The 14057-nt window shown below is 39.2% G+C and overlaps 1 protein-coding gene across 1 annotated transcript in view; it reads right to left on the bottom strand.

Moving 5' to 3' along the window:
- LOC124285016 overlaps positions 1-13313 on the bottom strand; it is a 101057-nt gene extending 87744 nt beyond the window's left edge. Inside the window, 1 exon segment of the mRNA XM_046721159.1 lies at positions 11960-13313. Coding sequence (XP_046577115.1) covers positions 11960-12686 — 727 coding nt within the window. The 5' untranslated portion in view covers positions 12687-13313.
- Positions 13314-14057: the final 744 nt, after the last annotated feature.

Genomic DNA, 14057 nt, shown 5'->3' with positions numbered 1-14057 from the left:
CCCAATACCGTGAGGTTCAGATTTTTGTCTTCACCTGTTCGTGCAAGTTCTTCCGTTGACACCGAGTTACGTCCCTTTAGACAGCTTCAAAATTTGAAACGTGAAAAGTGCAAGTTTAGTCTTATTCTGGCTGCTAAGCAAACACATATATGTTTCTCATTAGTGATAACAGCGTCTTCGTGTTAGTTCGAAGCATGCGCGATTTCCCCATTTCACACTTTGGAGTAGATATGTCGTATAGCAAGAATCTGTGACCAGAGACCATATAATCTATGGTCTCTGCTGTGACAAGATGGGCATAGGGCATATTTTGTTGTAGGTTGGCACTATGATTTCTTCAAGAGGGAGAAATGACAATAAATCAATTCACTTCATGTTTTTGTTAAAAAAGTCTTATGGTAAAAAGGAACCCTATATAGGAGAGTGTTCGTAATATCCCACTTACATACTTCTCATGTTGTACTTGCATATTTCCCAGGGAGCTGAGAATGGGCAAACATACTGGATTCCAGCCGGGAGAGAAATATCCTGAAATTATTTATTCTTGTTAGATGCAGTATCCAACCATCTACATGACTGTCTTATCGCGAGGCGCCTTTCCAATTAAAGTTAATTAACTTAGTTATCATAATTAACTCTTAAACTAATTTCTCATTACCTTAATTTCCACATAACGAGGTCAACATTAAGACAAGAGGTCACTCACGTTCTTAGTAAGTCTTAGACCGCAATTAATTCATCCCTGTAAAAGGCGAAAACGAGGATGTAAGGATGTGTTTGAAGATGCACATACGAGAAAAAATAAACACCGTTCAAGATACACGGCTTCAGCGTCTTCAGGTTTGTTGCAGGAATGCGCACATGCTGACGCGTAATATTGCACGAGAAGCTGATTCACAGGGGGTTGAAACATCTGTAGCTCTAGCCAGACATAAGCACACATAATAGAAATCAGACGTATCAATCTGTTGCGTCAGACATACGGGGGCGGGAGATTGTACGATACTGTCTACAAAACGCCCGTGGCTATCTTGATGGGAAGCATAACTATCCTTCATAAACATCAGCCAGAACCTGTACAGCTGAATTAGGTTAGTCTTACGTTTTATAAACGCAATAGGTCAGCTATTCTTATTATTTGCCCACCCATAGACACATATTTTGAAGGAGAGAAACACATAAGGTACAACGATACGTTTCAACTTAGTTCAGTGTCTGAAGTTTGGGGTAGCCTAGTGGTTAAAGCGTTGGCTCGTCACGCCGAAGACCCGGGTTCGAATCCCGCATGGGTACTATGTGTGAAGCCCATTTCTGGTGTCCCCGCCGTGATGGTGCTGGAATATTGCTAAAAGCGGCGTAAAACCAAACTCAGTCAGTGTCTGAAGTTCAAAGAGACATTCGTGCTACCTACAACCCAAGACAATATTCAACAGCTTAGTCGCAACAGTTTATGACCAGTATTAAACATATCTAAGTATTAGGTAAAGTGTAAACCCTTACATTGGCCTTGACTTTCCTCGACGTACATATTGCTAATCTACACAGGTATTGATAAACCTAATTAATTAATCACTAAAAGACCAGGTGTGTTCTGTCTGTGAGGAGTGTTATACTTCAGAAGGTACGCTGAACCCAAATGTTGTAATGTTACGGTTCAGAGGTTATCCCCAGTTTCTTGTGAAGCAACATCAGAACCTGTTTGTATCTTGCTCAGCACGTTTGACTGGGATCTGTCGCCCAGCGATGTTCCTGGGATGGGTCAGGAATGTCGTTATAGCTCCCCATCCTTAACTAACTTACAGTTGTTTTGTGTTTGATGGTAGTTAATACTTACACTGTAAGAAGACACCCTCTAGCCTAGTAGACACAAGAATATATAACACGTTACGATTCACTTTTGATAATATTACGACATGTCGTATATAAAACAAGTATATAAAACACGTTACGATTCACTTTTGATAATATTACGACATGTCGTATATAGGACTTTTGTCTAATTTGTTAATGTATTCATAAGCTTGGATTAGTTACATGTTCGAGTTTCATTTATGAACAACATCAAACGAAAACATGTCAGAGTCCGATATGTGTTATAAAAGTAATAGTAATTGATCAGAGGCAATTGAGTGTTTATGATCCCATAAAACAATGCTAAATATTGGACACCCGTGGCGATATGAACCCTCCAACTCTATAATGGACTATCATTACTTCAGCACTTCAGGTTCACGTTGCCAATCATCACTATGAATGTTCGTGTTCCATGGCTACCAGTCTTGGTTTCAGAACCTCTTTGTTAACAAGATTGTGGACATGAATTGGGCATTTGAAGACGGCGATGCTCATATAACCGACGCCATACGAAAAGTCGTTCAGTTGTCATGTGTTCCTATAATTAGCACTGTCATTTCAATAAAACCAAAATAACCCTTACTCACTGAAGCCATATGCCTTGGGTGGAAAAAGTGAAACAACTCGTGCATGTTGTGGTGTGATGTTCTATGTGCATGTTTAGATTGTGGTTCTGTGAGTCTTCGAGACCGTTATTCTCATTAACCCATGCTATGTCTCTCCCCCACATACACCTCCTCCCCATTCGCCATCCAGCGGCAAGTCATAGCAAGGCTAGGTATTCCTAGATAGTATGGGGATACACGTCTTCACGATGCAGGAATGCAGTAATACAGGACTGCAACACCTGGTTACTCCGACACAAACTGCATCTCGAGATAGACATTCGCGTCCTAGGATACGCCTCACAACATATGCACATAAGAACGTTTACAGTTAAGCTATATACCAGTCACTCAGACTTGTTATTGCAAGGCGGTGGAAAATGGTATCAAATTTCCCATTAAAACCGTGTAAATGTGTTACATATCACCATTACCTTATGACATGATACATCATGATATATGGGAGGATATATTTATCTAATTTTATTAAATGAAATTGTACGTGGTGCTGTGTAACATGTACATTATCAATTTGATTGTGTGTGTACGTGGTGCTGTGTAACATGTGTTTGTGTGGGTGAATGTGTGTGTGTGTGTGTGTGTGGCTGTCTGTCTGTCTGTGTGTCTGTCCGTGTGTGTCCAGTGTTTATTTATGACCACTAAATCAATTCTTACTTATCACAACTTATTTCATCATTGTAGGTTTCAAACATACAGACTTCATTTTGACACAGTTCCTTTGACAATGCTATTTCTGACCAGCGGTCAAGACTGTCAAATGGGTATTAACGTCAAATATGACATTCACTACCGTTGTCCCGCTTCCTGTTCCATTAAGCCCAGTGTGACGATGATTGATGTATTCGTTGTCCGAGACCAACTATGTTGTGTCCAGACAACCACACACCTTCATGCATCATTTAACAAACGTCGTCAGCAACGACACAGACATTTACTACACACATGTGAAATCCAAGAACTTCGACGATCGTAATCGGATCAAATATGGTGATCCAGTTTACGAACTTTGGTCTTGAAACTGAATAAATCTGCGCAATGGATGCGGTATTACTCAGAGGAATGACGAACTGTACGTTACAAATGGAACGGAGTGCCATATTCCGTTAGGAATAGGTTCCTCGTTGACATTTGCGAAACACTCATGTTTCTATCAGTAGCAGAAACCTGTATGTAGCATAGGCAGGGTTCGGTATGCCATCAACTAAGGTGTTATCGTCATACAACCTTACCAACTCTTGGCACCGAGGCAGTGTCGTCATGACAACGTCACTGTCGTGTTATTCTGGGTTTATCTTATGATTACAAACGCTTAATGCACCTTGGAATGACTTCTTGAGGATGGGGGACGTTTTGGTGAATCACACATTTCATACCTATTACTTGTCGCAAAGAACATTGCATTCGTAGATTCCATCCTTAAAAGAAGTTTTTCATGGGATAGGGAACAACATATTCTGAAACAACATTCAGTATGCAACGATAGCATTTTCCCTATGTCACAAAGATGATAATTGTGAATGTTTACGGAAATTACTTGTTTCTTAAGGCGTATTATTCAACTTTTAAACAAGTGTTCAGTATCATTGATGTGACCCTTATCATATTGAAGTCTTCTCTGATATCATTTTTTCAAAGATTATATTATCCTTATGTCTTCATATCTGGGTAAAATGTAAACCCATTTCTGTTGACCCCACAATGATATAGCAGGAATATTGCTGAACCATACTCACTCATACTTCCTATCTGCCGGAACATCCTTCTAATGCAAATCATCAACAAATGCAAATGTTTGCCCGAGGAATCAATAAACATCATTATTGGCTATTAAAATGAGCTGTATACACATCTGAACCAGACATTTATATATGTCACTCGGTAATGCAAAATATGAAACGGGCAACCTACATCGGAATCTTAAACACTTGATCCCTCCAAGGCGTTGAACGAATTTCCACATGTATGCGATAACTGAAACACCCTGTCCTATCTGAGCCGTTAGTAGGGCTTCAGAAGTTTCTGAACGTCTATCTGAACTTTCAAGTGATGTTCCAGTTCATGCTCAATTATTTGTCAAGCTATTTGTTTATGAAGCCAGGGATACCACTCATGACATTTATGTGTGTTGTGAAAACAATTTTGTTTGGCTTTGGATAAGCTTTACTAAAATGGCGGATCTAAATATGCATTTACAAATAAACAGTCAGGACTGTTTCTTATTTAATCAATTTAACATCGCGTAGCCTAAAACTCTGTTGTCATACATTCCATTAGTCATACCGACCCTGAAACAAATATATTCAATATATCCTAGAATATTTAAGTCTTGAATATTTGGCAAGTCTAGATTTCCATAGTTACAGTTTCTGAAAATGAAGAAATGAAGAAAGTCTCCTTTTATTTTTTGTATTGTATTTGTATTTTCAAGTTTAGATTTCCATAAAGTCTCCTTTTATTATTGTTTTTATTTTTTTAATTTCTTTAAACTTTCTTTCTGTAAAATATGTTCATTTCAGAAACTAGCTGTTAGTCTAACATTCCATGTGTATTGCATTACACAAAGTCAGTGTTTGTCCCATGATTTATGGTTGTTCTATGCCCATTGATTAGAACCTCCGTGAGACCACGTGTTGCAGAGTTCAAACCAGGTGTTACAACAACAGCCGGTATATCCGTCATCACGATGCAGCAGAAAGTTAAACATCCTCTCATTTGTTACACAAAGATGAACTGCAATGGACTGCTGCCTTTGATAAGCTAATGTTCAGGGACGTCATTAAAATGCTTAGCCCCAGGTCAATCTGGAAATACCACGAATAACATCAAATTCATATCTCAGATTTGCCATGTAAGACTTTAAACATTTCCTAAATTTGAATTTGAATTTAACATTCGTTGGCACAATTAGGGCCAGGTTTTGATTTTCATATATGATTACGATAATTGGGGAAATGATTGTGTAGTGGACCACGCGACGGGCTGGAGCGGGCGACGCCCGTCTGGATTGCTTCGTGGTGTGAATTTACGTCCAAATGAGCTTGAATCGGACCGAAAAACTCAAGGGCTCTCCAAAAGAATGTTAAAGTTCAGATTTCTATAGTTAACTTTAAGTACGGTGTTCAAAAAGTATTTTTTAAATAACCTACGGAAATATTGTATGTTCGTTTCCTCAAATTTGTGGAGAATAAAATTTGCAATTAAATGCATGTACTGAGTACACCTTGGTCGTTTATAAAAAAAAATGGTAAGTTAAACAGGTAAAACTTGTAACCCTTTAAAAACATTTTCCATTATGTTTGCTTATAAATGTCTACATGATACACGTACACATGGGTGAGTATCAATGATATTAAGTTTATTCAAGATGTAACGTGCGCTTGGTTGCATTTAAAATGCAAAGATATCCTTTTGCTTGAACTGAAATTACAGGTAGTATTGTAGTTAATGGCATAATGTATAATATTGTATGTAAGCAGGTCGTACACATACTCCATTGTATGTCATGAGCTTTGACTTTTCAAAGATGGTGGGATGGTTTGTGAGTATGATGCTCCGGGATGAGGTATCATGTGGCGATGAGTGCATGACATGATCACTGCAAACATCTAAACTATATAACTATAACATGACTATGTACCAACTTCAAAACATAAATAATGTCTGATCCAGATTACGAACTTTGGTCTTGAAACTGAATAAATCTGCGCAAATGGATGCGGTATTACTCAGAGGAATGACGAACTGTACGTTACAAATGGAACGGAGTGCCATATTCCGTTAGGAATAGGTTCCTCGTTGACATTTGCGAAACACTCATGTTTCTATCAGTAGCAGAAACCTGTATGTAGCATAGGCAGGGTTCGGTATGCCATCAACTAAGGTGTTATCGTCATACAACCTTACCAACTCTTGGCACCGAGGCAGTGTCGTCATGACAACGTCACTGTCGTGTTATTCTGGGTTTATCTTATGATTACAAACGCTTAATGCACCTTGGAATGACTTCTTGAGGATGGGGGACGTTTTGGTGAATCACACATTTCATACCTATTACTTGTCGCAAAGAACATTGCATTCGTAGATTCCATCCTTAAAAGAAGTTTTTCATGGGATAGGGAACAACATATTCTGAAACAACATTCAGTATGCAACGATAGCATTTTCCCTATGTCACAAAGATGATAATTGTGAATGTTTACGGAAATTACTTGTTTCTTGGGGCGTATTATTCAACTTTATCATTCGTGTGTTCAGTATCATTGATGTGACCCTTATCATATTGAAGTCTTCTCTGATATAATTTTTTCAAAGATTATATTATCCTTATGTCTTCATATCTGGGTAAAATGTAAAACCCATTTCTGTTGACCCCACAATGATATAGCAGGAATATTGCTGAACCATACTCACTCATACTTCCTATCTGCCGGAACATCCTTCTAATGCAAATCACCAACAAATGCAAATGTTTGCCCGAGGAATCAATAAACATCATTATTGGCTATTAAAATGAGCAGTATACACATCTGAACCAGATATTTATATATGTCACTCGGTAATGCAAAAAAGATGAAACGGGCAACCTACATCGGAATCTCAAACACTTGATCCCTCCAAGGCGTTGAACGAATTTCCACATGTATGCGATAACTGAAACACCCTGTCCTATCTGAGCCGTTAGTAGGGCATCAGAAGGTACTGAACGTCTATCTGAACTTCCCAGTGATGTTCCAGATCATGCTCAATTATTTGTCAAGCTATTTGTTTATGAAGCCAGGGATACCACTCATGACATTTATGTGTGTTGTGAAAACAATTTTGTTTGGCTTTGGATCAACTTTACTGAAATGGCGAGTCTAAATATGCATTTTACAAATAGAAAGTCAGGAGTGTTTCTTATTTAATCACTTTAACATCGTGTAGCCTAAAACTCTGTTGTCATACATTCCATTTGTCATACCGACCCTGAAACAACTATATTCAATGTATCCTATGCAAGTCTAGAATATTTGGCAAGTCTAGATTTCCATAGTTACAGTTTCTGAAAATGAAGAAAGTCTCTTTGTGTATTGTATTTTATTTTAAAAGTCTCCATTTTATTGTCTTTTATTTTAATTTAAATAAATTTCTTTTTGTAAAATATGTTCATTTCAGAAACTAGCTGTTAGTCTAACATTCCATGTGTATTGCATTACACAAAGTCAGTGTTTGTCACATGATTTATGGTTGTTCTATGCGCATTGATTAGAACCTCCGTGAGACCACGTGTTGCAGAGTTCAAACCAGGTGTTACAACAACAGCCGGTATATCCGTCATCACGATGCAGCAGAAAGTTAAACATCCTCTCATTTGTTACACAAAGATGAACTGCAATGGACTGCTGCCTTTGATAAGCTAATGTTCAGGGACGTCATTAAAATGCTTAGCCCCAGGTCAATCTGGAAATACCACGAATAACATCAAATTCATATCTCAGATTTGCCATGTAAGACTTTAAACATTTCCTAAATTTGAATTTGAATTTAACATTCGTTGGCACAATTAGGGCCAGGTTTTGATTTTCATATATGATTACGATAATTGGGGAAATGATTGTGTAGTGGACCACGCGACGGGCTGGAGCGGGCGACGCCCGTCTGGATTGCTTCGTGGTGTGAATTTACGTCCAAATGAGCTTGAAATGGGACCGAAAAACTCAAGGGCTCTCCAAAAGAATGTTAAAGTTCAGATTTCTATAGTTAACTTTAAGTACGGTGTTCAAAAAGTATTTTTTAAATAACCTATGGAAATATTGTATGTTCGTTTCCTCAAATTTGTGAAGAATAAAATTTGCAATTAAATGCATGTACTGAGTACACCTTGGTCGTTTATAAAAAAAAATGGTAAGTTAAACAGGTAAAACTTGTAACCCTTTAAAAACATTTTCCATTATGTTTGCTTATAAATGTCTACATGATACACGTACACATGGGTGAGTATCAATGATATTAAGTTTATTCAAGATGTAACGTGCGCTTGGTTGCATTTAAAATGCAAAGATATCCTTTTGCTTGAACTGAAATTACAGGTAGTATTGTAGTTAATGGCATAATGTATAATATTGCATGTAAGCAGGTCGTACACATACTCCATTGTATGTCATGAGCTTTGACTTTTCAAAGATGGTGGGATGGTTTGTGAGTATGATGCTCCGGGATGAGGTATCATGTGGCGATGAGTGCATGACATGATCACTGCAAACATCTAAACTATATAACTATAACATGACTATGTACCAACTTCAAAACATAAATAATGTCTTGCCTCTTTGGCAACAAGCATTACATTGATGCAGATTATGTAAACAATTGCCTCATCGATTGTACTACATGGCCATGCGACCTTGTCTAAACAGAAACAAGAAAACAACGACTGTTTAGTACCCAAGTACGGCCTACAAACATGCTTTGCTTCTATAGTGTTAAGCAAAACAAACGTTTGAGCATCCCTACAGCTGTTCTAGCACACAGCTCTGCTTACCCCCACGGCCAAGATCCCAGCCGGGTATTTGCCTGAAACCTGGAATTTATACAGAAGACGTTCACACATGTGTCATCAGTAGAGACAGCATGCACGGTGTCTGTCATGCATCACATGTTTGTGAATACTCGTGTAACATATGTACAAATGTCCATGCATATTTAGGTAATGGATGCATTTGGAGAGTTTGTTAAAGTTGTTGAATGTTTTATAGACAACAGTATGTATACGTCTGCTCGGTGAATACATAACTTTATCTAAATTCGAGACTGGTGGTATCTTGTTCAGATATTTTTATATAAAAACAAAAGCAAAATTTCAGCATCTTTGGATTTGATTGGGTTATTTTCTATTAGGTCTTTGAATGGCATTTAGAAATGATACACATAAGGTAGCGAGGTTTTTTTTAATGTCAACTTCTTTATTATGAATGCCACTTAAGGAAGTTTTTTATTATGAGAAACACAACGTTTCGGAGGATATCCTTATCCTTATCCTTATCCTTATCCTTATCCATCAGGTGAATGACGAAGGAGTCTGCATATATTCTGAAACGTTGTGTTCCTCATAATAAAGAAGTTGACATCCACAAAAACTCGCTTCCTTATTTTGTTATATTCTTGTTATGATGGGCACTAACCACCCTTTTCTACACAAGTGTAGGATCATCGTTATTATAATGTAAGATCACTGGTATTTTAAAACAGCTTACATGATTCCCAACGTGTCCCGCAAACAAAACCTACAAACTTTGTGATGATGTTTACGATAAAACGTGATTCCACAACATCCCACGGACTCAAAACAACTCCTGCTCAATTGGATGTACTCGTGTACCTGTAATTGATAAGTGATGTGTTGAAGGCGGATGGATCTGATGTTGAAGTAGCACTCTAGTTACAGTAGGCCAGGAGGGGTCAATATTTATTCAAACAAATCCAACTTGACCAACCTGCCCAATGCAGGAGCCTGTGAGTTGAAGCAGATGGTAGGGCAATGGGGTGTTGGTCCTGTTTCAGGTCAGGTGCGTGATCGATCAATTACAATCACATGGCCTTGTACTTGACTTGTAACTGACATAGCCCAGTGCATATTTTAACTATTTGATGAGGTGTGTCGTTGTTGAAATGGAATATTAGTTTGTAAACAATCTGTTGACCGAAAACTGATGGCCGTGTTTTGTTGATGTGATGGATCAATTGCTCCTCAGTTGATAGATTGACCATAAACGCCATGATATTACAATGGGGTAATAAGGTATTACAAAAGGGTCATAGGGGAAATACCCTAAACGGACATACAAAGAGTGGTGTAATATTAAACGTGAGAGATTAAAATGCAAACTTTAGAAATAAGTCATTGTCTCTATACCTTATTTTAGTTTGTCCAAATGAAATTTAATGCGAAATCTTTAAATCCAAATACATAATTATTATCCGAATTATTTCTGCAAATGTAAATGACTGATTTTACCACCAGAAGCTCTACTCTCTTCAACAACGTATTACCAGAGCATCTGTCCAATAGATCAAGAATTAGTCGGTCCCTAGATAGAACAGATTACGTGAAGAACACACACTACACTACCACAAGGATGTAACAAAACTGGGTAGGTCTGGTGATTTGCTCAGATCAGCGTCTTATGTTGTTATCTTGCATCCGGATATATATACCTCACGCCACTACGAGTGTTTGTTACGGATTGCCCACGAACCTGTCTTGTTATGAACGAGCGTACTTGCTGAGTTGCATGACCATATTCACTGCATGATCCGATATAACATTATCTCTCACCAGCTGTGCTGCTGATATAAGCTTGAAATAGTCAACGTATGTGTGAACATATGTCCTTGTGCTAGGAATATTAGGTTACGTTATACCACTCGTGGTGACATGTATAGACTATTATTGTATAAACCAATTATTTGTGTAATATTTGTAATTTTGGTGATTCACGTTTTGTGTTTGAACATCATTTACTGTGTTAATAAGTGGTACAGTTTTCAACAGTAATTTGTGTACATGTGTCTTTCAATGGCATTTAGAAGTGTGATACAAAAATGCATGTGTGGCGAAAGATGTGTGTTTGTGATGTGTGACATTTATGATTGTGTGCGGTGTGTGTGTGTGTGTGTCTGTGTGTGTGTGTGTGTGTGTGTGTGTATACTTGCATTAGAATGTGCTTGAAGATTGACTACCATCTTTGAAGGTGGTTATTTGGTCGCATTGCACTGGTGCAAATACATAAACCACATGTTCTGATTATTTATATCGTGTTGCTGCTGGAGATATCAGAAGGGTTATCTGTTGATGGGGTAAGGATGTGCATAACGGTTGGACGTTTGTGCGGATAATGTTATTTGTGTTTTTGAAGAGTACAAGTGTGCGGGTATCAAGTCCTTGAACCCAACATAACAGAGTACATGTCCATGGTGCCTTGGAGAGGGCACGGGGTAGCTTGCTGGATGAAGATTATTATGGATCGTGTCATAAATCTGCGCAAGTTGTACATATGTGACCGAGGATTATCCGGACAAATTATGAATTTAGGTTAATCCTTTGTGTTGATGTTATTGGTTTCTGTAAGCTGTACGAATACACCATGCAACATTTGACATATGTATTTTCGCAGGTATTAATGTCGGTATGTATGTGTGTAGGTGCACACACAATGGACTGGTCATTTATGTATCAAGGGAAAGGGTGATTAAAGGGTTACAAAAATAACTGCATGACGTGGGGTGGTCGCCAAAATGTACCCAAACATAGGGACATGAAAACTGACGTAGTTCTACTATTTTCAAATATTAGTTATAAATTATAACAAATGACCAGTCCCAGTGAATGAGTCTGGTTTTACGCCGCTTTTAGCAATATTCCAGCAATATCACGGCTGGCCAGCTCCAAATATGTTAGTAAGAGTATATGAATTAGAACAAACAAACGTGTATTGACTTACGGTCTGCACATTGTCGAGTTTCAAAGCATTCACACCCGGGGCCTTCATCTAAACTGATACAAGCACAGTGGCTTGGACAGTTGTTGGTCTTCTCGCAGGCTTCCCTGGGTATCCGGGACACGTTCGTACTGTCAATCATTTCCGCACGTACAGGTATACATGTGCAGTTGAAGTAAAGGATATTCCGAATCTCTCCTTTGAATCGAGATTCGAACATGGACGATGGGAGGGCCAATCCTTTCAGATTATCCTCGTATCCTTCAGGGATGCCACCAAAGAAGACGTAGTTGTTTTCGTAAAGATCTCCAAACTGGAAATCAGATCCGAAGGACATCATGCTACTCTGATAGCTGTCCACAAACAGAGTGGTGTTCATTCTGTTCCTCTTCACCTCAACGTTATGCCACCTGCCGTCGTTGAGGTTCTTGCCCACCACGAGCTGCACCACGCCATCCTTTTCGTCAACCACGTTCATCCATAATCTTACCTGTCCTCCTTTCAGGGCAAGTTGGAAGAAGTCGTAACGACCGTTATCATCTGTATACATCAACAGGCCGTCTTCCTTTCTGGTCTTGAACTCGAATTTCAGAGAAGAGTTGATGCAGGCATTCCATTTGGGAAATTTGGCATATGTTGTTATGTCTCCACCGAATGTCAAAGCCTCCGAGCAAGCTATTACGGAAAGGAGAATCACAACAACACACGAGAGAGGAGCCTCCCGTGTCATCGTCCCTTGTCGTCTGCTACAAACGCAGCCTCTATTAGCACATGTAGTTAATATCCAAACATGGGAACTTGGCTTGGGATAGCTTCAGAAACACAGTTGTCATACGACTCGCATCAGGTCCTGTTCCTAAATGCCGACGATGTATCTAACCCACAGACACCTACTGTTGCGATGAAACACTCCTCAAACGTTTCCTGCGTTCACACACTGTCGTGTGTCGTCCTTTCAGAAACAGGCGGTGGGTGAGGCGACCTTCCTACCTCGCCGAACAACAGTAGATGGCGAACAAGCATGCATTCATAACCGTCCCAGCCTGTTCACAAAGTATTCATAACTATATCGCTCCCACAACTCAGAGTAAGCCGCTATCCAGGTCAGCTTGTTTCGACCCACCTTCAGCGTTGAGCGGCCAATCAGCCACAGGTACAAAATACACAACAGCTCGCTTGAAAGGACGAGCGTTGCACTCCCTGAGTCACACTTGAAAGACGCGACCCGATATCGTCTGCTACGAACTTCTGTTGCTCCAACTCTCGTCTGCTCGAGACAGCGTGCGTGAACGGCCTGTTTCACTCCTGAAACATGATCAGAGGGAGGGGAACAACCCTGCCTCTGTGAACAACCAGTGCTAAATTTATTTATTCACTTTCTAACTTCCGTACAATAGAATGTCAACTGTTTCAAAGTTGTAGTCCTGTAGAATATGACAACGCCGTTTCGTCACGTGACCTACCGGCATTGCACGCAGTTGGAAGTATCCCAAATTTGTAAGCACCAATACTCAGAAGCTCCTGCTGCGAATGCACCGACCAAGAATAGAGCGCCAAGGTAATATGAGAAGCAGACGATAAAACAATATCACATGACACAGAAACGCCATCTTTACTTGATGTTGAGATTGTTCACGGTTCGGGGAGCACTCTGCCCCTCGGGCGCGATCTACCATAGACATGTATGGGTATATGTGCGTGTGTGTTCTATGAGTTGGGGATTTGGGATGAATCTTTAAACTCAGGTTTCTCTTGGTATCCAGTTCACAACATGATGTATGACAAAGAAGCAGATTTCACCCAAAGAGACTTTAAAACGAGACATTTGATTGGGTTTGGAAATAAATCACACGTGTTGTAGCGTTTGTTGAATTATTCTACAAAATGTGTAAACGATTATTTTAGTAAAAAAGCATTTCAAGAGAACAACGGGCATAATTATTTCGGATAATGGTTGGTAATCGATCGATGAGTCATAAAGCAATTACCCAAGACGTAATTCATTCACTAACAGCTGCATCACAATGTGTTTCCCGATAAGCACAGACATTCAATCTCGTGTGACGTCACTCTTGTGTATCTAATTACGTCATCTTAGTCC

The sequence above is a fragment of the Haliotis rubra genome, unplaced genomic scaffold (assembly GCF_003918875.1).
Source record: "Haliotis rubra isolate DU_JTF1 unplaced genomic scaffold, ASM391887v1 Scf35, whole genome shotgun sequence".
Lineage (NCBI taxonomy): Eukaryota > Metazoa > Mollusca > Gastropoda > Lepetellida > Haliotidae > Haliotis > Haliotis rubra.
The sequence above is the reverse complement of the archived record's forward strand: the minus strand, read 5'-3'. Positions and strand labels throughout refer to the sequence as shown.